Below are 26541 nucleotides of genomic sequence, written 5' to 3'. Positions count from 1 at the left end.
GAAATAAAAGAATATACCATTACAATGCAACTCGAAGCAGGTGACTCTACAACATGCTAAGAGAATATAGACTCAAAACCCAGTCTTCCTGTGTTCAAATGAACACAAGAACAAAACTTGAAAGACTAGGAGAATGATGAGCAAATTACTTGATCTTTTTCTTAATCTCTTCTCACTAACCCTGATTTACTAGGTTCTTGATAGAAGGTGAGTAAATCATAAGGTATAAAAATAAGCTCCATTCTCATCTTTAGTAACTTTCTAGATGATGACTAAACAACCTTTATGGGGTGGAAAGTTACTCTTCTTTTCTAAGTCTTACAAGCAGCCAGTTATCCCTATCTAGACAGTAGTATAAAGAAAACATGATCACGGATTCTGTCACTGGAACATTCTCAGGGCAATAGTATAGTGATCGGTAATAAGAACTCACGGAATGTTAGCTTTAGGCCCTAAGTTTTCATTAGTAATGACGCACATTGATGATCATCTTTACCCAAGCTTGGGACCAACAATGTAATGCTGCACAGCTTTCTCAGTGAACCTTCAGAAACCATCAAGATATCAAATACTCTTCACTGCATACCCTTTTATAAATTTGAATTGTGAGCCATGTATGTGTATTACCTATTGAAATAAATACTAAAATTAAAGCTTTAAAATATCTGGATCTTATTTAAATTAAATTTGATTTGTGTTTAAGCACAGACTCAGTATTAGAAAGAGCACATTCATGAGCCAGAGTTAACTGAATTCACTTTTAAATAATTAAACCAAAACTTATATCCATTACTAGAGGAAATAACCCACTCGAAATATAAAAATAATCGCTAGTGGAGAAAGCCAGAGTAACTTTATTATCTCTGCTGCCCCTCAATAAAAGGACTCACCTAGTCCCCATCTAAGACCATCTAATGCACCCATTTTTAGGTACAGAGGGAACTAAATTATTTATCCCAGGAATTTCCCCCAGAAGACAACACTTGCTATTTTCCAGTCTGAAAACACCAAAAGTAATGTTTGTCTAAAAACAATGAGTTTGAAAGTTTTAAAAATAAACCACATAAGCCATCAATATCTCATTTTTTTAGTCTTACTGTTAGCCTTTGTGACAAGCCATGGTTTATAGGTCAGTTTTCCAAATAAATATCCAATATATTCAAAGAATATAACATAGTCCTACATTAAAATAAATGATGTATACTTTGAGGAAAAATACTGTACATAACCCAATGCAACAAAAAAAAAAAAACCTGGCTTTCATCAATTACAATGCTGACTGTATTTTGTCTTCTTCAACCATTGGGATTACAGATTCCTAATGCAGTTTGCTTTGATGAGTCACATGTGTAATACAATCACTGACCCTATCCCCACCTAAAATACTGTAACCCATTTTCCCCTCCAAGATCTGACCATAGTCATTTCACAAGAGAAAGAAAAAAAGAACTGATTAAAAGGAAATAGGACAGACAGTGAGTAAGCCATGAACAACTGCCCAAAGAACTGTAAAAAACTGGAAGATTGTTTCCATGTGTTTCCATTAGATAGAGCTGCCATTAGGAGTGGACGGAGAGTACTGATAAAGTTATATCCATTCCCGCCTTTTATAAGTGTAGTCAGAGCCAAAGAATAAAAAGTACTATTACAGGATAACTTTGCAAAGTTTTAACACAGAATGGATCCAATGCAAATACATAGTTTAATCTGTAATCCCATCAAACAGGGAATATTAAAAATCACTTTATATATATTTTTAATATACACAGAAAAAAGACCAAGGGTGTACAAATAGTTCTCTTTCAAAGGCAAGATTACAGTTCAGGCACTGTGGCTCATGTTTGTAATCCCAGCACTTTGGGAGGCTGAGGTGGGTGTATCACTGGAGGTCAGAAGTTCAAGACCAGCCTGGTCAACATGGTGAAAGCCCATCTCTACTAAAAACACAAAAATTAACTGGGCATGGTGGCGCATGCCTGTAATCCCAGCTACCAGGGAGGCTGAGGCAGGAGAATCACTTGAACCCGGGAGGCAGGGGTTACAGTGAGCCGAGATCACGCCAGTGTACTCCAGCCTGGGCAACACAGCAAGACTCTGTCTCAAAAAAACACAAAAAACAAAAACAAAAAGGCAAGATTACAGATTACTTCTTTCTCTTTTTGCATGTCAATTATATACTCATTGTAGACAATTTAGAAATGACTTGTGATTAAAAAAATAGATTTACTATAAATGACTAGGCAGTTAAATATCTATAGATCAGACTGAGTATCAAAATGTGACAAATAACATCTACAGTCTTAGTAAATTTTTCTACAGAATTATTTTCTCCATTAAAAGGTATTATAGTTTGAACTGTCCTCCAAAAAGTCGTATGTTGAAGTACTAATGCCTGGGACCTCAGAATGTGATATTTGGAAATAGGGTCACTGCAGATGTATAATAATAAGATGAACACACACCAGAGTAGGGTGGGCTGCTAATCCAATATAATTGGTGTCTTTATTTGGACATAGAGACAGGCACACAGAGAAAATGCCATATGAAGATCAAGGCAGAGATCCACGTGTTGCTTCCACAAGCCAAGGAACACCAAAGATCACCAGCAAACCATGGGAAGCTAAAGAAAGGCATGGAACAGATTCTCCCTCCCACAGTTAAGCCACCCAGTTTGTGGTATGGGAGCCCTAACAAATACAAAAAGTTTCAAAGTACACCACACAAAGAAATTACACTTTGATCACAGACTTTTTTTTTTCCCTAACAATCTCATTTGTGGTGAATAGTGCCTGCAAAATCAATTGTTTTCTCCAAATGTCCCAGCTCCTCCCTCCCCTCTATTGTTGCTATTAGGTAAGACTACATAACTAAGTTTTCTCCCACAGAGTGTGAGAGGAAGTGACAGGTGCCACATTCAGGCCTGGGCGTTACAACCATGGCGTGCCTCTCTTCAATATTCTATCTCCCTCACCAACACACAATTGGACATGGTTGTGACCAAGCTTCAACAACGGAGATGAAGGTCATGCTTAGGGACAATCCAGATATGTCTTAGAAGGAGCCTGGGTCACTGAATGACAGCATGGGACACAGCTACCAACCCAGCTGGAAGACTCTCCTTAGAACGTTACATAAGAGGACAACGAATGACTCTGCTCTTTAAGACACTATATTGTTGGGGTTTGGGGGATTTTTTGCTATAACATCTTAGGCTTTTACATTTTATCCTTTATTGTGTTCGGGAAATATATCATTTCAAACCCATGCAGCAAAACAGTGTATAGAAAACTGGGTAGATCTCTGGAAAAAACAGTAACGTTGACTCAATGGAAGAAGTGTATAATAAGCTTAACAACTACTATTACAGCCTCAAATTTGAGATAATATGTTTCACAATCTTATTATCTGTTAAACTGAAATGCAAGCTCTTTATGGAAATATACCAATTCTTATTTTGGAAGATTTTTAAAATTAATTTTATTATTTTCTAATTCGAAAACTTTAATGAGAGCAATTAATTAAATTGAGCAAAATTTAGTATAGTCATTATGATTTTACATATATTTTTATGGTACAAAAAAACATAAAGTTACATATGAAAAGTCTCACACTCCTTCTCAAATCTCTACATAGGGAGAGGCACCATGAAGCTAGGTAGATATCCTTCCAGGCTTAGAAAAGTTGAGTAGCTGAAGTTTAAACTCAGCTAAAGAGAGGTTTTAACTTTTGTCATGCACACCTCAAAGTAAAAACTAAGAAACATTCCAATCACAAGCCTAGATCCTTCATATTTGCATTATTTTAGAGAGAGAAAAATACGAAGATGCTAGTGAACAGCTATGTAGCCTATTTCTTAAATGCTTCCCCAAATGTCATGTAAAACTAGAATACATGTGACTGCATGCAAGTTCCTGGAGGACAATTCAGTATTTCTCCATTACTTCATTCTACTGTAGATGAACCATAATGTCTACTTCTGTCTAGTCAAAATAGCGGAAAAATGACTCTCTGGAATTTGGGCTGTTTCTAAGTTAGAGATTTTTTGCTGGATGAGTATGCAAATCCTATACGGACACCTATCTATGGAAAAGACACTTCCCATTGAACTAAAGAAACAAATGAGAAGATAAAATGTACTCCCATCTAGTTATTCAGAGACCTCATTAATCTGTGACCAAGAATAGAATCTATGACTCTAACTCATAGTCTGTGGGATGCACACATGTTCCTGGATTCAAACATGTGTTTCCATTTAAACTGCTGGAATGTATATATGTCTCTGAAAACAGTGAGAAATATTAGCAAATCTAAGAATGAAAGTCCTTTATGATTATATAGACCATATTTTGACTCAGCTTTTAAAATGTCTGAAATCACAAAGGTGAAGCATCTGTTTTTTACATCTATCTGTGAGTTAAAGAAGAACAATGAAGAAGAATCCTTCCACTGACAGCATCTATTTTTACCATCAGAGCCAACCCAAGGGAAATCTACGATTTCTGCTATTTGTTTTCTTTTCATTTTTTTTTTTCTTTGAGACAGGGTCTTACTCTGTCACTCAGGCTGGAGTGCAGTGGCACGATCATGGCTCACTGCAGTCTCAACTTCCTGGGCTCAGGTGATCCTCTCACCTCAGCCTTCAGAGGAGCTGGAACTACAGGTGCACATCATCACACCTGGCTAATTTGGGGTTTTTGTTTGTTTTTGTAGTAGAGGAGAGATTTCTCCATGTTGCCCAGGCTGGATTATTCTATTCTATTCTATTCTATTCTATTCTATTCTATTCTATTCTATTCTATTCTATTCTATTCTAATTTTAGAGACAAAGTCTCACTCTGTTGCCCAGGCTGGAGTGCAGTGGCACAATCTCAGCTCACTGCAACCTCTGTCTTCCGGGTTCAAGTGACTCTCATGCCTCAGCCTTCAAAGTAACTGGGATTACAGGCATCTGCGACCACACCGGGCTAACTTTCGTATTTTTAGTAGAGACAGGCTTTTGGCCAGGCTGGTCTCAAACTCCTGACCTCAAGTGATCCACCTGCCTCAGCTTCCCAAAGCACTAGGATTATAGGCACACACCACCATGCCCTGCCCCAGGCTGGTCTTCGATTCCTGGACTCAAGTAATCCGATAGCCTCGGCCTCTCAAAGTGGTGGGATTACAGGCATGAGCCACTGCATCCAGCCTATTCGTCTTCTCTTGTCTTACCCTTGTTGCTAAGCCTGCCCCGGCTAAGGCCAGGGCACTTAGAAATGCTCGGGTATTGAGTATAAGTTGGAGATTAACCAATGTCAGATAACACCAAGTCAGGGGGTACAGTACCTAAACTGCATCAGCCTGAGCCTATAAATTTAGCAAAGGATGGAAAACTAGCAGTCTGGCACATTCTATTTGGCCAGTAGAACATTTTAAAATTTGTTTTAATTTAAATATCTTTAGAAAAGCTCCCCCACCATATTCACCATATAGGATAGTGTACCTTACCTTGCACAATAACCCCTTCCTATGTCACATGCCAGCCAAATGAAGTGTGAATGCCACATGAATTGATCCACCTCTGAGCCCTCTTATATTTTGCTTATTTGCCTTTAAGCAAAAATTTCATTAGATTTTCCCTGGAAGGAGCCTTCTTGGAATGGTTAAGTTTCATACAGCATCCCCTCTTTTCCTGGCTAGCTCTGAGTGTTTCCAGCTCCCGTATAGAAACCTGTTCTCCTCCACATGAAGGGGAGCGTTCGGCGGCTTCTAGGGTAGCTGTTGAGATAAATATATTTCCTCTTACTTACCACCATGACAAGAGTAAAAGACAACTTACCTTTTGAAAAAAGTCTTCCCCACTTCTGCCTTTCCCTTCAGCAGCAGCTGTAAATAAAAATGTGCACATTTAAAATACTTTTTCAATGTATGCATTCAAAAAACTTTCGAGCATCAGATATGAGAATGCAAAAGCAAACAAGATGCCAGCCTTGCTCTCCCACAGCTCAGTGCCTGCTAATATGCCTCACTGGGATGCAAAACTGGTAAAGACTAGCACTCCAATCCATCAATTACATGTCTCTACATTATTTAACACTCTTTTGCTTTGTCTGAAAGACTCACAAACCCCTGCACACTTAGATGATGAAAGTGATCTCGTCCTTTCATAGTTAAAGAACTATATGAATAAATGCAACTCTCAAAGTAATCAACTGTAGCATTCCAAGCACTTCCTATCTGTGATCAATCCCAGGCACAAAGATGGCTCATGTATATGGCCTACTTCTGAGCTGTTTCCATTTTATGCTTTATAAAGTCTATATAATCTACTTGAATTTCAGCTGGTATCATATACTTTTAATTCACTCCTTCATTTGTATATACAAAGAGAGAAAAAAAAACATGAGAATTAAACAGTAATGGTGACGGTCACAGCCAACAATAAAATTGCATGTAACATTAATTAAAATATCACTGTATTTTAATATCATTTTTATAGATAAATGGTAGCCTATAAATAAAAGACAAACCCATTTCTCAGTCTGTGTTCATAAGTCTTGTGACTATGAACATTTTGTATTCATTTGTTTTGAGGGGTGGGGAATTTGACTAAAAGGAGAGAAGTGATAAAGAGCCAATAGCATCTTGCTTGCAACAGACTCAGACTGCATCTTTCTAAGGCCAAACAGGACTCTGATTCAGGTGTAGGTGGAATAGTGGTTAATGAGAGAAGCCTGGCCAGGACAAAGAAAGGTACTGAAGTGAGAACTACTGGAAATTAAAGTCTGGAAGACCACGGCAAACCAAACACCTGCTAGGTAATACCTCAGCACAGCCACGTTTGTGTGCAGAAGTGCATGTGTGTATGTGTCCAGAACACTTGTTAAAATGACTAAAGACCCAAGAAATGTGGCAGAGAAATCACTTAAGAATCACATTTGTCACTTAGCAAGTTTTGACAAGCATCTACCATAACTTTGACATTGTTAAGTGAAAGATTCAAAACTTGGGAGGCCGAGGCAGACAGATCACAAGGTCAAGAGATCAAGACCATCCTGGCAAACATAGTGAAACCCTGTCTCTACTAAAAATACAAAAATTAGCTGGGTGTGGTGGTGTGCGCCTGTAGTACCAGCTACTTGAGAGGCTGAGGCAGGAGAATTGCTTGAACCTGGGAGGCAGAGGTTGCAGTGAGCCGAGATTGTACCACTGCATTCCAGCCTGGCGACAGAGCAAGACTCTCTCAAAAAAAAAAAAAAAAAAAAAAAAAAGATTCAAAACTTGAGAAATTCTCTCTGCCCTCAAAGAAATAACAAGTACTTACATTCTTTTTTCACCAACTTAAATTTTACAGTTAAATATAAGACATCTTCTCTATTTTTGTAGAAATGTGTATTTTTTACCAACACATTTTTATCCAAACAACAGATTGCAGAGTACATGTTTCTGGAAATTCCAAGGGCAATCTGAAAAAACATAAAAACAAAGGCTAAAAAGGAACTTAAAAATTGTATTCTAATATGTGGTAGGGCTGAATAATGACTCCCAGCAAAGGTGTTCATGTACTAATCCCTGGAATCTTACACGGCAAAAGAGATTTTGTAGATGTGATTAAATAAAAAGATAGGAAGATTATATTGAATTAGCCAGATGGGCCCAATGTAATCGTGTCCTTAATGAAAGAAGGAGGGGGCTCAGAGTACAAGAAAGTGATGTAACAATGGAAGCACAAGGAGAGATGGATACATGACAACAAAGGACAGATCAGAGACGACAAAGATTTGAAGACAGGGGAACAGGCCATGAGCCAAGGAATGTAGGTGGCCTCTAAGAGCTGGAAAAGTCAAAGAAATTATCTTTCCCTATGGCTTCTGTAGAGAATACAGCTCTGCTAACACCTTGCTTTCAGCCCAGTGAAAACCACTTCAAATTTCAGACCCAAAAAGTAAGATTTCTGTTGTTTTAAGCTACTACACTGTGGCAACTTGTTACAGCAGCAAAAGCAAACTAACCTATAATGCTAATGTCTTTTTAACTTTTATTTTTGCACAAATTCCACATCATCAATAGGATGAACTGCACCCAGACACTGTGTCACGCCAAGTGTCAGGTTCCAGACCAAGCGGGAGACCAAGGGGAGGGGGTGGATGAATGACGAGCAGCTCAAAGAACACTCGAGGAATCATGGGGAGTTGTGACATGGCTTTATTCTCTCTCGGTGTGAGTGAGCCTGGGCGCGAACCGTGGGTGCAAACCTGGGCACGAGCCAACCCAGGCGCAAGCCATATGTACAGCGTCAGCAGGATAATTATACCTTTTACAGACAACAGTGGCTCCAAGCCAAGCACGCGCTCACATGGGTGATCACCTAACGCACCTCACGTGACGTGGTTACGTAAGGAGTGGAATTGTGTACATGCGCTCCAAACTCCAGACTCACATGCTAGACCGGATGTCTGCCTTGGCCTATTCTTGACCACAGCAGATCCATTTTCCTTACACTCCACCCCCTAGGCCAAGGGAGACATAGGCCTTGGACACACAGGTCCAACACACAGGCCTCATACATAGGCTCTGGGCATGCAAGCCAGGCCCCAGACACATAGGTCCGACACAAGACCTTACACATAGGCTCTGGGTACACAGGCCCCAGACACTCAGGCCCAACACAGAGGTCTTACATTCCACCCCCTAGGCAGAGGGAGTTTTTCTAGTGGGGACACATGCCCACAGGGTGAAACCCTGGACCCAGAGGCCACAGCAGTAATACAGAGAAAAACAACTCCAGGTTATGGTGGGCAACCACCTCATGGTGACATTACACCAATGTTGCTTTGTACATTTAGCCAAGCTTTTATTTCCCGCCTTTAGGAGCACTGGGGCAGGCAACAACAGGTTACCATTCATCTCTGTACCTGGTCAGAGGAGGTCATCCTTCCTCCCATAGTTTTTGCCACATGGCTTGGCCCTATATGGGCCAGTGACCAACTGGCCACTTCTGTTACTTTTAGGTAGTTAACCATAAGGCTAAGCCTCAATAAACTGCCAAGCTATCACTGCAGATTACCGTAGGTGTCACCACCTTGGTGATCACCATTCACGCTGCCCTGATTTCAGCCCATTGGCTACTTTGTCCACACCTGGTATCAAACCATATGGCGTCAGTACTAGGGTGAACTGTGACAGCAGTCCAGGCAATAGCAGCACCCCAGCTAGACCCATTCGTATACCATGCTCTATCAGGAATGGAGGGGTGCCTCAGGCCCCATGGCCTTACCTTCCATTAGGACTACAAGTCCCAAGACCTCTTGCAACTCTGCTGCTAAGTGACTTGTATTCAGTGTACTCTGCTGCTAAGGGACTTGTATTCAGTGTACTCTGCTGCTCCAAGTAGGCACCACACTTTGCTAAAGTGGATGTCTGTGCTAGCCCATTTCGGGGAGTCATTATCCATGAATGCATCCATCCCGCTATCAGCTAAGTCATCCGCACGACGACTGTAGCCCATCCTGCCGTACTCTCATGAGCCTGAAGGGCAGCATATGCAATTACGAACTGCTTCTCTAACAATGAATACTGGAGCGCAGCTCCTTTCCACAGTTGGGACCAAAAGCCTACTGGCATTCTCAAGCGCTCCATGCGCTGCTAAAGGCCCCAGCCAAAACTGTCTGTGGTCACATGCACATCCAGCTCAAACAGGTACCCCTGGTCAACTACCCGTAGGGCTTGTGCCTGCTGAACAGCCCACCTGGCTGCCAGGAAGGTGGTCTCAGCCGCACCATCTTAAATCTAGGCAAGGGGAGCATTGTCACTTCTAAATCTGCAAGAGAATCAGAAGTTAGCATAATATCATTAACAAGACCATGACATATGGTGGGGCTATGCATATAGCCCTGCAGCAACACTGTGAAAGTCCACTGTTGCCCTCCCATGAAGGCAAACTGCTCCTGGCTCTCTGGAAAAGAATGCATTGGCCAAGTCCACCGCAAAGTGGTACCGTCTCAGTTTTGTCAAGCCCACTGATAGACGGCATGGCTGCCAAGCCATGTGAAATATCCATGCCCAAAACGTTATCTGTGCTGGTGTCTACCAGCACCAGCACTTGCTGTTATGTTGGTGGGGTAACAATGGACTGTCAACTCCACATGTGGCCTCCAGTCATCTGGTGTTCCCCTAAGTCGAACCTCAGCCAGTTTCCTCATCATACAGAAAAGGCTTTACACCCCCACCTGGCTGTAGCACATACGGAGTCTTTGAGCTGAAGCTCCCAGGTGGGACCAGGTTGTGCAGCAATGTCCTTCTCCCACTGGGGCATTTTCTGGAATTGCACAAAGTTAAGAGTACTTCATTTGGCTGTTTATCAATTTTCGCTCAGTCAATCCTGGCCAAAACCAAATCAATCCACATCTCTGAGCATGTCACTTGTTGGGGCCCCCTGTTCTCCAGTGGGGGGACCCCTGCAGGCAGGGAATCTTCCTCTTCTTTATGGAGCAGACCCCTCGGTCTCACTAACAGCCTCCTCAGTATCAGAGTGGGGGTCTCCAGCTGAGAGGACAGCCCCAGGCCTGCATTCACAGCAGCCTCTAATTCCTTTTCCGAGCTCTGTAGCCTGGCCTCCAGGCACCCTGCCTGCACCTGAAGGTCCCCATTTACGGCAGCTTCTAAATCTTTTGCTGAGCTGTGTAGCCAGGCCTCCAGGCACCCAGCCTACACCTGGAGGGCCCTTACTTCTGCTGCATCCCTCAGGGACTGGGTGTGTACTTTTCATAGTGCATTCAAAAATGCCTATCCAACTCTGCCAGCAAAAGCTCACTCCTTCTCAGGGCTTTGCACTTGCAGCTGCTTCAGCACCTTTTCCATGCTCGTCGGGGACCGATTTACTGCCACCACCTAGGTTTCCACCAGAGCCCATTAAGCAGTACAGCTGCCACTGGGCACCATAACTCATGTTGCAGTCACATGCCCAACCTGGAATCAGTGGGGACCGAAGGCTCACTCTCCTCAGTATCCTGCTGACTATGCCAAGTGTCACGCCAAGTGTTAGGTTCCAGCCCAAGCTGAGGACTGAGGAGTGGGTGGATGAGTGGTGGACAGCTGAAAGAACACTCAAGGAATTGTAGGGGGTTTCAACGTGGCTTTATTCTGTCTCTTGGCACGAACAAGCCGACTGGGGCACAAGCTGCATGTAGTGTCAGCAGGGTAATTATACCTTTTACAGACAATAGTGGCTCTGAGCAAAGCACGAGCTCATGTGGGTGGACACCTAATGCGCCTCATGTGGCATGGTTACATAATGAGTGGAGTTGGGAGCCTGCACTCCAAACTCGCTGAGTCATGATGAACTGGATGTCTGCCTCGACTTATTCTTGACTGCGGCACATCCATTTTCCTTACACACTGATGTAGGCCATTTGAATCACACATTTCTACAAATAAATTATCTGTAGTTTGCTCTGCAAACAATGATTTTCATTCTGTAACTTTAAAATATGCCAATATTAAAGCTCAATAAAAACATAAAAAGTAAAGTTGAACAAACTTCTAAGCAAACTGGCAAGTGTGGGTGGCCCTAGCTAAAGCGAATACCCAGGCAAGATAAAAGGTCAGTGCTCAAACCTAATGAAAAGTGTCTCGGGGGGGCACTTAGCCAATTCTTGGCTGTCTTTGTCTAAGGCTAAAAATAGTTTTAAAAGAGCCACCCTCAATGATACCCACTTTCACATGGCAATGAAAGTAGCAGATAAGGACATGGAGATTCAAAAAAATATCTAGTCGCATTGAGGAAACTCTTCTGTGAGAAGAAATTTTTAGAATCAAATATATTTTCAAAGGTCTATCAAGCAAAGTAGATAATTGCCCTTTTTACCACAGGAAATTCCTTCACAACTTAGAAGTCATCTGTTGAAATTTCATTATACAACTATATTTATTACACAAACTTCCTTGAGGAGACTTATTTTGCTCAAGACAAACTCATTACATCACACTTCGTCATGCCCCTTCATTCCAAGTCCATCAAAACACTAAACACCCTTCACAGAATGGCCCTTCAACCTCCAGATGAATAAAAAGGGAAAGATTTCCTAAGTTAGACCTAAACTGTTATTACCTCTGTTCCAAGGTGAAAAAAAATCACTAAAATTTAACCAGAAACCTGCACCTTTAGCAAGTTTATTATTTGAGGGAAAACAGCAGGCAAGAAGCCAGAAATGGCAAATTACATTCACTGGCAGCAAAAATCTTTGGACTTTTTTATTCCAAGTGTTTGTGTGCAAGAAATTCTAAATCTGAGCCTGATTTTACCTCAATTCTGATGTATCCATTTCCCAAGCCCATAAATACCTTGGTAAAAGACGCTGATGAGTTGTTGGTTAGATCATGGTCTCAGGTGCAAACGGTGTTGAGTCCCAATCATTAGCCCTTCCTAGGGAGAAGCATACTCATTTCACTCCCAGGATGCCAGGTCACCTGAAGGACTTTCACTGACCCCAAGCAGACAAAGCTATCAAAGGCCATGAGAGCCTATTAAGAGAGTGACATTTCACTAAAAGTCTTCTTCTCTTCCCCCAAACACGGATTCTTCTGAGCCCAAATTTGAGAGTCTACTTCTCCCACTTAGTCTGCATTTATTAGTATCAAAATATAAAGTCTTTCCAAGAAGTGAGAGATTGGGGAAAAGGGTATCACTGAAGAACATTTTTCTCAATATAAAATTAGGCATTTAAAATGCTCGTTTAAAAAAAATAAGATAAATAAAATAAAATGCTCGTTTTACAGACCCAGAAAAGCTGACACTTTCATTCTGCAAATACTTAGGACTTAGGTTCGATGCTAATGAATCAAAATAGGCAAGGCCCTACCTTCATTCAAATTACAACCCCGACCTGTAAAATATTCAAAGCAACCTAACTGGTGAGATTAAGCCAAAGTTAAAATTCAGTTCTCCTAGCAACTTTCCCAGAGAGTTTTTCACAGTCACAATTCTACCCAAATTAAACTTATTATAAATTTAATTTAGCAATTCTCATTCTAGACAATGCACTAAAAAATTATTTCACTCCTAACCCAACACTGGAGCTGGACAGCTACCGTTAGATCTGAAGAACAAAGGGCACTTATATGGAGAACATTGGAGAGCTGGATTGGAAGAAAAAAAAATATGAGATATGATAATATATTGACTCAAATCATTTCCTTTTCATTATATTTGGAGGGCAAAATGGAGCCTGTGAAATGAGCCAAACCATACTTTATGTCATGGTATTGCTTGACCTTTAAAGTTTGATTACACTCTGTGGTAAAATACTTCTATTGAGTCTTTGCAATCTTAGACACTGATACTCCTTCGTCTTTTTTATTCCACAGTGACATGAGCACAGATATAATGATTTAGCAGGTTTTCCTTAAACTGTCTTTACAATATAACATCTGCCTGATGTTCCAAAGTTTATTCGCTTGGATGTAAAAACCCCGGATTATTCCTGCCAATGAAAGCAATTGTCTTTATTTTCATGACACAGAACTCCGGGAATAAATTACTTCAATACTACTGAAACGTGGCTGGCTGAATGTGCAGGTAAAGCATTTCATATTTTAAGCTGAACAATTCATTTTTTATGTTTATTATAATTTCTCCAGTGCTTTGCCATATTTTATTTCATATTTTTGCTTCACAAGAAATATGGGATGGCAAAAGCCACTGCCAATAAAAACAGCAAAAGTTGAAACAGGTGTAAACTATTACAATCCCCCCAAACTACAGAGCAAGTCCAGTTAATGACTGAATTAAATGGGAGGGGGGGGTAGCTTGACTTTAAATTCTTCCTGGGGCACATGGAAACTTCTGTTTAAATATCCTTTTCATTTTGAAATGCTTTTCTATTATAACATCTGATGCTTTATGGAGTCAACTCTAAAAACACAAGGACTATGTTCTTCATATTTATAACATAGTATGAAACATCTTTAAACATTACCTTGATAAACAATGGGGTTTCTTCCCCTTTGGAATTTGAGCAAGAAAATACCAAGTTCAAATTATAAAATTAATTGAGATATAATTCTTCAAATCTGTAAAGAATCAGGGCATTCCTCTCCATCTTTTTTTTTTTTAACACAACTCAACACATTTGCAACTAAGAGGGCTGCTGTGCTTTTTGGTCACCTGAAAGATAAACAATTATTCAGGTAGCCTGATTCTTGTGCAAAACTATTTTACACAAAATTTAAAACATTCCCTTATTGTATCAATTTAATCCATATGCTAAAAGAGCTATGCCATATATTTTATTCTGTATATTAACTGTTTCCAGAAAACTGTATGTTAATTGTTTCCCTGACAACCCAGCCAATTCAAGTGAAAGAGGAATCAGCACAAAAGATGTAGAAGATGCAGTTTCTATATATTCCCAGAGAAACTTTTTATGTTCATGAATTATACCTTGCACTTTGGAATGGCATGCAAAGCTCTGAGAGCCAACTGAGAAAAGAGTAGTCATTAGGTTCATTCTTAAAGTTTCTTCCACTTCTGAATTAAAATCATAGTCATCATTAAAATACTCTAACCAACTGAAGAACACTTCTAACTTTAAATTTCAACAGTGAAAAGTATCATCTGAATGCTGTATCTCATAAGTGTGAGAATTTTCAGACCCTATCTTTTCCCTCTCTAATTACCAGTCTTCACTGTGAACAATTCAAATTCACCTGCCTGTAAAAAATTAAATAAATAGGCCTGTTGAGAAAAATTAAGAATAGACAAAAATAAATATAATTTTTCTCTTAACAGTGGCTGGATTAAGGATGGCTTTCTTCTTCACTTTAATATTTTTTCTTAAATATTGTTTTATTTTTGCAGTCAAATTCCCATGGTCAAAAATGCAATCTTAACTTGGTTTTTTAAAGTATAAAACAGAATGTACAGGCTGGGCACAGTGGCTCACACCTGCAATCCCAGCACTTTGGGAGGCCGAGGTGGGAGGATCACCTGAGGTCAGGAGTTTGAGACCAGCCTATGCAACATGGTGAAACCCCGTCTCCACTAAAAATACAAAATAATAATAATAATAATCTGGGAGTGGTAGCACATGCCTGTAATCCCAGCTACTTGGGAGGCTGAGACAGGAGAATCTCTTGAACCTGGGAGGCGGAGGTTGCAGTGAGCCAAAATCATGACACTGTACTCCAGCCCGGGCAACAGTGCGAGATTCTGTCTCAAAAAAAAAAAAGAAAAAACAAAAAAACAGAATGTACAGAATGACTTAAATTCTGTATAAAAGTCTGTACGTGTACATATACAGACACAAATATAAACAAACATGTATTTAGATACATGGATACATAGTGAATGTGTTAGAAAAAAGACTGAAAGGATAAATACCAAAATATTAATAACACTTGTTATTTGAGTGGTAGAATTCTTGGGTCTGTTTATCATTTTTTCTTTGTATTTTTCAGCATACCTTTAAATAGCTTGAATTGCTTTTTAATTAGAAAACATTCAGGTAAAAATTATTTTGAAATCTTCCTTCCTATTTGAGAATGAACCAAGGTTTCACCATTACTGGTCTGTCACAGCATTATTTTCAGCCCACAGTGTATAAGGCAATCATTGGCAAAAGTACGAAAATCAAATGTAGATATAAGCTGCCTAAGGAGACACAATGACTAATGCAATATCAGAGACAGATAATGGACAATCAATAACATCATGCCAGGTATAGATCTTAGGCTTTAACCAACCTAGTACTTTCTAGAATGAAACACTGATTTTGTGCAGCTCTCAGTGGAGAAGCTTTAATCATTTAGGCCTATAGTAGAATCTTCACAGCTGAAAACAGTAAACAATCTAGTATTTGGAAAACCTCTGTGAATTATATCCAAACTCAATAGCTAGCCAAAGAAGACAGAAATAGACACCCTCCAAAATGTGTGAACCGCAAAAAGAAAAATGTATATGCATACATTTCCAATTCTAGGCTGTTTAAAAACAAAACCCACTTTCACTGAAAGGTCACATCAAATGAAACATGAAATAAAACAGAAATTTACCCCATTATAAAAGGGCTCTATGGCTCAGAATAAAAAAAAAAGAGAGAGAGAGAGATTATCCATGGCAATTTGGGACAAGAGGATGGGCCAATAATTGAACCATCGAAGACATCCTGTGAGACTGTGTTTTAAAATTTCATTTCCCACAAAATATTTTAACAGAATAAGAATTAGAAAGATTATGATGGAGGTTAGGGGGAGGATTCCTAATCTGTCTAACAGTGGGGACCACTGCTGCTCCATAAGACTCTGCAGATTACACACACTTCTCAAAATGTGGATTGCAAGGGATTTTTTCACATGTAAAATCTTTTTCCTGCCAATATTCCAACGCCAGGAACAATCTAAGACAGTGCTGACCCTGCCACACTCAGGGCACAACAGAAAGCAAGCAAAGGCCAGCATTCTCTCATCTAGGGGATTTTAGTTTCAGAAAGCATCTGTTGCTATCAAATGTAGGGAAATATATATTCCCAAAAATCTGAGAACATCTACATTACTCACTGCTTTAAGCAACTTTTAACTTGAACTCTTTCAGTAACTCTTGCTAAGGGTTTATTCGAACTTCAAATTTATTGGCCTGACAATGAAGACTTCCTGGTGGACTGATGACCCTAACATATGTCAATGGAATTTCAGTCCAACTGATTAACAGAAACGTTGGTCATGTCCAATGCCTTGCTTTCAGACGCTATTTCTTCTTATATAAGCAATCCCTGAAGCATCGTTTAGTCTGGCCTGAGGTCATAACACTATTTGAAGACTTTGGGTATTTACATAATTTCAATTTTTTTTAGAAAAACAACCCTAACCCTTTACCAAAATCTAAACAATGTTCATAGTTTAATGGAATTAGGAATACCTAATACACCACAGTGAGCTTATGCTGATCTTCCTATAGAGCTACGCCATCCAATATGACAGCCACTGGCCACATGTGCCTCATGAACACTGAAAGTGTGACTAGTCTGAATTCACATATGCTGTGGTATAAAATGTAAACAGGATTTTGAAAACGTAGTAAAAAAAGAATGTAAAAATCTTAATAATGTTTTGATTACATGTTGAAATGATGTTACTTTTATACATTGGGTTAAACAAAGAAATATTATAAGACTAATCTTACCTGTTTTGTTTCACTCTTCTTAATGTGGCAATAAAACATAAAATTACATTTGTGGTTCACATATTTCCATTGTACAGCACCGCTATAGGGAATAATAACTAACTTTGCTGTTATCCAAGGAGGATTGAAAAGTTTCAAGTAGAGCACACAGCTACAGGCTATGAGGAACTGAAAACAAAGAGTATTTCCAAATAGTAAGAGTCAGTAGCTTGAAATCAAAGTTCTATCTGTTTTAACCTCCTGGGAACATTTTGCGGGAGGAAGGAAAAGGTTGACTGGTACTTTTAGGGATGGAGGGAAGGTTAAAAGAATTAGAGCAGTTTGAATAAAATATGTAACATTAATAATCATTTCCTTAATATCCAGCTTTGGCCCAGCCCAAAGCCATGAAAGTATTTAAGAGTTTATGTGGATGGTTATTTAATGGAATGAAGTTTATATTTCTTTTGTATTTGTAATAACATGGCAATGGTGCAAGCCAACTTGTTTTAAATCAGAACCAAATGTGTTCCAGGCATGTTTAAAGTTCAGGTTATATGCAGAAATCCATGACCAGGCAGTCTGTTTTGCTATTTTCTCCACCAAAACTGGAAGTTGACGGAGGGCAAAGAAGAGACATGCCTGCTTTCATCAGGGCTGCTTATTCATCTTTATGCTAAAATACTCATGTATTTATTTATTTATTTATACAAATTTATTGAGCAACAAGGCACAGAGAGAGGAGATAAAAGTTATGGAACCAGAAAAGTCTGGGTTCAAATCTAGGTTTGTCATTTATCAGTGGCATAACTCTGGGCAAATTCTTCAATCTCCTTCAAGCTCTGTTTTACCCCTGAAATATGCAAAGCAGCACCCTGTAAGCATTTAATAAATGGAAGCCTTCTACTTTGACCTCTAAGGATGTATAGTTGTGTAATAAAAACGACAAGACTAAAACATTACAGAAGAGTCACAGATGATTAAGCACAGGAATTCAAAGAATAACTACTGTAGAGACTTTTGAACTGATTATTTAATGTAGAATTTAGACATGAGGACATGGGGAAAGGGAATTCTGGGCAGAGACAATACTATGAATACTCATGAATGTCTGATTCCTAAACTCGTTTTCTTTTTTCAATGCCTCAGAGCACTTGAAATAGCACCTGTGCCTAGAAGGAGCCAGATGGTACAGGCCAGGGGAGGAAGGGGAGCTCTCCAGTGATGGTGAAAGGGAAAGGGAATCCCGTAAGCTGGCGAACACTTTCTTCACCAGGGGAGGTCCCACTCTTCAGACAGGTGTTCCGAAATAGGTGGTTTTGGGGCAGTGGAGGCAGGAGAGGTGGGGAATAGTTTTATGGTTGTTATAGAATGGGGGAGGAAGAGGGGGTAGTGATACAGACATTTAGTGTCCAGGGCCCAGAACACCCACAAAGGGGTTGTATAATACTAGGAGTATAATACCAGTGATACCCATATATTGTTTCTTTTAGGAAATGTCCTTTCTTCAGTAAATGATCTTCTAAATAGTACATATCTACGCTACTGCTTCAGTGTCAGTGACTTAGACGTGCTCAAGTCCCATACATTACCATGAAAACCAGGAAGGACAGCTATTTCCTCAGAGTTCAAGATTGCTCCTGGGTTCTCCACATGTCCAGTTCTAGGGCATCATATTCCAATTCAGGTGCACAGCTGATGCAATGCTCTACCTGTTATGGACTGTACTATCATAAGACAGCCATGTAGCAGTTATTCACTATGAAATGTATCAGCATACGAGGTCATTCCCTTGCTGGTGAGGACCAGTCAACAAATCACACCAAAGCAGAAAGAGTTTTACTGCCTCAATCCAAAATATAAGCAAAAGCAAAACAAAATAACAGAAGGAAGAGATTGAGAAGGAGATGAGGAAATGACAAAGAGAAGAAAGTGAGGGAGGCCGATGGGGAAGAGTGAGGGAGGAGTGGGAAAGAGAATGGGGAGGAGGAAAAGGGGAAGGGGGACGAAAAGGACAGGAGGGAGAGAGCAAGGGAAAGAGAAGAGAGGAGGAGGATAAAGGAGGTGGAGAAGATGAGGAAGGATAGGCTGGGAAATGGGGAAAGAGAATGGAGGATGGGATAATTTTTTAACTTACAATTGATATTAGAAAGATAAGAAAAAGTAATACACCTATCCCAAAAGAAAAAACAGTAGCATGACAGTTTTATTTATTTATTTATTTATTTTGAGACAGAGTTTCGCTCTTGTTGCCCAGGCTGGAGTGCAATGGCGCAATCTCAGCTCACTGCAACCTCCGCCTCCGGGTTCAAGGGATTGTCCTGCCTCAGCCTCCCGAGTAGCTGGGATTACAGGTATGCACCACCACACTCGGCTAATTTTGTATTTTTAGTAGAGACAGGGTTTCTCCATGTTGGTCAGGCTGGTCGCAAACTCCCAACCACAGCTGATCCACCCACCTCGGCCTCCCAAAGTGCTGGGATTACAGGCGTGAGCCACCGCGCCAGGCCGACAGTTTTAAAAGAGAAACATTTAGAGAACAAAAATATCACAGTCTTATCCAAGATTTGAAACATTTTTAAAAATTCTCCCAGAAAGAACAAGACATACATAAAATATAGGAGGAAATAGCTTTTTAAAAAATCCAAGACCAACTAACCGAATTTCCAGAAAAAGAAAACAGACTATAAAATGTATTTTTAATCAAAGAAATATACTAGAAAATGTCCAGAACCAAAAAACATAAGGTTCCATATTAGTAGAGCTAATTCAATTTGTAACTGAATGAAAGAAAAAATACTCAAAGCATATGCTTCTGAAATTTCACATTTGAAATAAAAATATCTTAAAACCTTCCAGAAAGACAAAAACAAGTCACAGGCGATTAGAATAGTGTCAGAATTCTCATTCAAGCCATGCGATGGTATATGACAAGAGAGTAAAGCTGTAAATTCTAGGGAAAATTTATTTTATTTATTTATTTATTTATCATTATACTTTAAGTTTTAGGGTACATGTGCACAATGTGCAGGTTAGTTACATATGTATACATGTGCCATGCTGGTGCGCTGCACCCAATAACTCGTCATCTAGCACTAGGTATATCTCCCAATGCTATCCATCCCTCCCCCCTTCCCCCACCCCAGGGAAAAATTATTTTCAACCCAAAATTCTTTACCTGGCTAAACCCACAATTAAGTAGAAGGATATGGTGAAATTTTCAGGCACGCTAAGTTGCAAGGGGAAAAAAATTACCTCCCTACTACTTGGATTCCATATATTAGTAGGGGTTGTATGTATCAAATTGAATAAATTAGCCAAGAAACTGAGACTTTCCCTTATATAATTAACTGGGGATTGAATATAGAAAAGAGTGAGGAGAAATTCCCAGGATGGGAGCAAATTCCATGATGACAGCTGTGAAGCCAGGCCAGAAGGCAAATAGTAAAGGATGAAGCAGGCCAACCGGCTTCAAAGAGGAAAGTTGTCAGGGAAAAAAAAAAACTGATTAATTATCTGAAATCTTAACCATGTGGAAAATTGTTCTGAGAGGATTAGACAGTGTAGAAAAGAATTTGTGATAGGTATAAAAAATATTAAACCCAAGGGGGAAGAAAAGAACAAGGCAATTACCAACTCCAGGAAAAACAAAATTCTGACAAAACAAGGAAAAGAAATGTTTGTATATTAGTTGGCTTGTCAGGAAACAACAATATAGATGATAGAGAGTCAGCGCTCCACATTCCCTGGATTCCATGTCTGTGAATTCAACCAATTGTAGATCAAAAATATTCAACAGAAAATTGTGTCTATACTAAACAAATACAGTCTTTTTTGACATTATTCTCTAAACAATACAGTATAACAACTATTTGCATATCATTTACATTGTATCAGGTATTGTAAGTAATCTAGAGATTAAAGTGTACAGAGGATATGCATAGGTTATATCCAAATATTATCCCATTTTATGTCAGGGCCTTGAGCATCAGGTTTTGGTATCCATAGGAGGTCCTGGAACAAATCCCCCATAGATACCAAAGGACAAATAAAATATACACACTGAATATTGATTAAGCTAAAACTTGTCATTAAACTTCATTGGGAAAACAGAGGAGGAAAAAAGTAGAGAACTAAATCCTTTCTACCACAAAAGAATACAACAGACAATGGCTAAAGGTAATGAATTGGGAGAATGCAATAAACAGATTTCGAAAATGAAGAATCAGCAAGAAACAGCTCAAGGAATAAAACGCAGCTACATCTAGGGAACAGAGTATGTTTTGTGGGGAAGGATATTGTGTTTTCATCATAAGTCTTTTTATACTATTTCATTTTTAAACTATGCGTATATATTATGTGACAATTTTTAATATTCTAGGCTATTTTAGCTTAGTACTCACATCACAAAGAGAATACAAAGGACAAGTGTGATAATCTGGCCTAGACCATTTGCTCTGGTCTACATGTTTTGCCTTCAAAGTCATATGCTGAAATGCTAACCCCCAAGGTGATGCTATTAGGAGGTGGGGCCCTTGGGAAGTCATTAGGTCATGAGGGTGGTACCCTCAAAATGGGATTAGCACCCTTATAAGAGAAAACATAGATAGGTGCCTCTTGCCTTCCACCACGTGAGGACACAAATAGAAGGCACTGTCTCTGAACCAGAAAGTCGGGCCTCAAAGGACACCAAATCTGCCAGCACCTTGATCATGAACTTCCCAGTCTCCAGAACTGTGAGAAATAAATTTCTGTTTATAAGCTATCCAGTATATGGTATTCTGCTATAGCAGCCCAAACAGACTAAGACACCATTCCAACTATGTTTTCTAAATACATAAAAGCATGAACTAATATTCATTCAGGATTTGTAAAGATGGAAATTATGCTTTTGCTTAATTTTATTTTATTTTTTCCCCCGCTCTGTTACCCAGGCTGGAGTGCAGCGGCGTGATCTCAGCTCACTGCAAGCTCTGCCTCCTGAGTTCACGCCATTCTCCTGCCTCAGCCTCCCGAGTAGCTGGGACTACAGGCGCCCGCCACCACTCCTGGCTAATTTTTTTGTATTTTTAGTAGAGATGGGGTTGGATCAGGATGGTCTTGATCTCCTGACCTCGTGATCCACTCGCCTCGGCCTCCCAAAGTGCTGGGATTACAGGCATGAGCCACCATGCCCAGCCGCTTAATTTTTTTTGTTCATGACCTAATAGTATTTATATTTACATTTTATTTTTAAAGATTATGGTTAAATTTGAGTAGTCTAAATATCAAACAGACTATAAGACAACAATGTGTTTATCACTGTGAACCTCAATACAGCAGTAGCAACTCTCAGGAGTTCTACTGCCCCACCTCTCCCCAGTGGGACCGGGCACACAATACTAGGACTATCAGAGGATAATTAAGTGAACCATCCATGTGGCAAAAATCTGGAGGGCTCTATTGCTTTGAAGTCTACTTGGAAGTGCAGAATTAGTCAGAAAGCAGAAGCAAAGAAAGGCCAAACAAATGGAAAGGCAGTGAGTAGATGAAGCATTCAAAAAAGAAGAGGGACCCCCTTGCACATAACAGAAATATAGATCTGAACTTATTTGAAGACCGTTATGAAAAACTCCACAGGCCTAACTAATATTGGCAATACTTATTACGTACTTAATTACCTATTAAGTATTAAATTACTCATTAATTACTTAAGTACCAAATGAGTAACTAGTTGCCCACTTTTCTATTGACTTCCTTTATGATTTTAGAAATTGAACGAACAGAATGTTATTGGCCTCCCACTCCTGATAATAACTATTATGGAAGATTGGCATTTTCACTGCAAGTAGAATTCCACCTCCATCAATGTACATTCTATATAATTTCACCCTCCCCACAAAATTGACCTGTGAACTACCAAATGGATAATTAATCTGCATGATCCTTCCATCTTTTAACTTGCTAATACATTTAACTATACCACAAAATGTATATTTTTTCATTGGACACACTGACTAACTCAGTGTATCAACTATTATGCTCTACAGTGGACTGACGGCATACCAACTTACTTGAAGATACATAGAGGTAGTGGGGTGCTCACGAGAAAAATCAAGTTCTTAGGCCCCACCCACAGATCCCACTGAATTTTAATCTTTCTGGGATCCCAGGAATCTGCATTTTTGCAAGCATGCCAGGTAAATTTTACACACAGGTAAGTCTCAAGCATTGTGACACCACTGGAATCACATGGTGAAATCAATACTACTTATTTCCAAACCATCAGTCAAGTTGGCCTCCTATAATCCTAACTAGTTGTACTCATTACCATCTATCCCATATTTAACTTAACCCCAGGATTACAGAGAAATGTGAGGAAACAATTCTCTCTTTAAATTATTCTGAGGCAAGTAAGAGGTTCAAATTTGCTCTCAGTGTTTAGCACAACTCATTATGACCTAAAAGAGCTGTTTTTCAAGGTGAAATGAAGGATGGTAGAAGCAGTCACTGATAGACATTTTAACATTAAAATATTCTAAACTTGATCTATTAAATGCCTTTTGAGCCCTAAGACTGTCTCATACTGCATCTCATTAAAAGAGGCCTGAAGTGCTGAAGTAAATCAGCCGGTGTCCAGTGGAACTGGAGGGTTTTCTTTACTCAAGAAGACCAAGTCTATAATCTAGAGGTTTACGGAGTAAGTGTGGACATGCAAACAAAGGCAGCAAGGGTCATCATTCAGAAGGGATCTGGTCTATGATCCCAATGGGTCCTGTTTTAACCTTCTGTAAAATATAGCTTTGCATAATCAAGTTACTACAAATCAAAGTATTCTCATTTAGAAGGCCTAGGGAAACATTTAGGGGAGTTAGGGAAGTTCTTATTTCTTAAACTCAGCAATTTGCTGCTGATAAATCACACACCTACTTTTATGAAATTAAGCAGATCCCCTTCTCTCAAGACATTTAGTTTGAAAAAAGATAGATGCTTTGAGGGCTAAGCCATCAGTTTTCATCTCTGAAAAGAATCATTTGTTTTTGTTAAAGCTGGTCTAAATCTAACATCTGATTATAATTTATTCCGTTTAAAGTCCTTGGTTTCTTAACATGAATTCATTTTTCATCAGTAGGCAGCAAACCACCTTTAAATATGGTTTTCATTTCAAAGAATGCTTGAAGAGTAATTTTTAGGTAATAGTCTTTGGCCTAGCATAAAAGTTATAACATAGTGTTACCTCGATTTCCTTTCAAAAAATATGTGCATACATTTATGATGCAAACACAGTGGTCATACTCTAAGCCATAACTTTATTCTTATTCCCAGAATTGTAACTTTGGTTAAGGAGTCAAATTCTATCTCAATTAAAATGAATCTGCTACAATTGCATAGTGGTCCTATAAGTATTTATTATCTTGAACAGTTCTATCTTCTCAGCTGCTTTTCCTACTTTGTTTACTTTGGAAAGCTTAAACTCATTTTTCTTCTTAAATTCAAGAAACTTAAATATTTCAGGCCTCATTTATTCACCAGTCTCAAAATATTCAACTCCTTCTAAAAAGGTAATAAAAGTTTATTCTCTTTAACAGTTGGCAATGCTCTATCAAGTTCTGGATCTTCATGGCTGAGACACCTATCCTGAAATATACAATGTAAACATTCTCTAGAATATCTTTCTAATTTTGCTAAATCTGCTTAGATTAATTCGAGAAAGATTTGAAAATAAATTTTTGATCTTCAATTCAAGATACAACCCTTGAATCCATCCTTTTTTAAATGGTGTATTTTCCCAGGTAACTTAAAGATTTTACCTCAGTTGAAGATTGTATAATTTATATAATTATAACCCTGAGATTCAGTAATATCATAAGCACTAGTAATGATGTAGTGTTTGTACAATGGCAGAAGTGTAAGTTCACACAACCATTTTGAAGAATAATTTGGTTTATATAAAGAATAACTATAGTTTCCATGTACTTGATCCAGTAATTCTATTTCTAGGAGTGTAGGTCTTAAAAATATAATCCAAGTAAGAAGAGAAAGAAGAAAAACTATTGCCACAAACATGTCATCTTAGTAATACATATAATAAGCAAAAACAAGGAAAAACCAATATGGGAATTAAGCAAATTTAGATATAGACACTTTTTCAAACATTTTAAGGTCATTTGAAAGATGATTTGGATTTGCAAAACTCTTTGAAGCAATAAGGAAAAATGATTATGATAAACTGCATAAAAAATAAGGCATGATTTTTAAGTGGATTATAAAATTACATGTGAAACATGATTGTAACTATTGTTCTTTAAATAAACACATAAAAACTAGGAACATTCATCACAAGATCAAAATGTGTATGCCAGGGAAGAATATGATTATATTAAATTTTCTTTATTTTCCAAATTTTATTGGGTGTTTTATATATATATATATATATATATATATAATTTTTAAAATGACTGCCTAAAAAGTATGTATACACATAAATACCCAAGTAAAAACTAGTGAAGTGTTCTTATCAAGTCTAATTCTACTTTAAATTATCCATTTGTGAGAAAAAAAGGATTCTAGTTGACCCTTAAACAACACAGGGGTTGGGTCAGCAACCACCTTTGGAAGTAGAAAACCCACGTACAACTTTTCACTCCCCTAAAACTTAGCTACTAGTACCCTACTACTGACTGGAAGCCTTACAGATACCATAAACAGCTGATTAAAACATATTTTGTATGTTACATGTATTATATATTGTATTATTAAAATACAGTAAGCTAGAGAAAATATTATTAGAAAATCATATTTACTATTCATTAAGTGGAAGTGGATCATCATAAAGTTCTTCATCCTCATTACCTGCACACTGAGTAGGCTGAGAAGGAGACATAAGAAGAGAGTTGGTCTTGAGGTCTCAGGGGTGGCAGAGGTGCAAGAAAATCCACACGTAAGTGGACCCATACAGTTCAAACTCATAGTATTCAAGAGTCAACTATATTATATGAATTTGTATTCACTCATATATCAAACTAAATCTAGTAAAGAAAAAGTTTCATTTCCAAAGGATATTTTAAGTTTAACAAAGTCAAAATGAATGTACAAAACAGCACATCTTGACCAAGTTCTTCAACTGTCTAAGCCTGAATGCTTACCTTCTAGTAAGTCGTGTACAGCTTCTCCCCATAGCTCTGTCTTAGAGACAGCCTGAATCTCTCCATTCCCGGGCCGTGGCTCACAACACGTAAAATGCAGTCAGCTTAACTGTACCTACTCAGTGGCTATAAACAGAAAGCTACAGCTGTGAGGCTTCCAATTAAGCACCTTTTTTGAGGATAATCACAAGCCAACAAAAATGATTTTGAAAAACGGGGTGCTATGTGACATGCATGTTGTAACAGTAAGGGCTGGGAGCTGATGTCTCAAAACAGTGCTGCTGT

General features: G+C 38.8%; 1 protein-coding gene across 5 annotated transcripts in view; it reads right to left on the bottom strand.

The window, feature by feature from the left end:
- The window catches only part of BICC1 (BicC family RNA binding protein 1), a 315686-nt gene that overhangs the window by 201481 nt on the left and 87664 nt on the right, over positions 1-26541 (bottom strand). For all 5 annotated transcript variants that reach the window (XM_016918345.4, XM_063781798.1, XM_016918347.4 and 2 more), the window contains one exon: positions 5816-5862. In XM_016918345.4, the coding sequence (XP_016773834.2) occupies positions 5816-5862 (47 nt within the window). Of the gene's footprint in view, positions 1-5815; positions 5863-26541 lie in introns of those variants that run through there.

This window comes from Pan troglodytes, chromosome 8 (assembly GCF_028858775.2).
Source record: "Pan troglodytes isolate AG18354 chromosome 8, NHGRI_mPanTro3-v2.0_pri, whole genome shotgun sequence".
NCBI classification, from domain to species: domain Eukaryota; kingdom Metazoa; phylum Chordata; class Mammalia; order Primates; family Hominidae; genus Pan; species Pan troglodytes.
The sequence above is the reverse complement of the archived record's forward strand: the minus strand, read 5'-3'. Positions and strand labels throughout refer to the sequence as shown.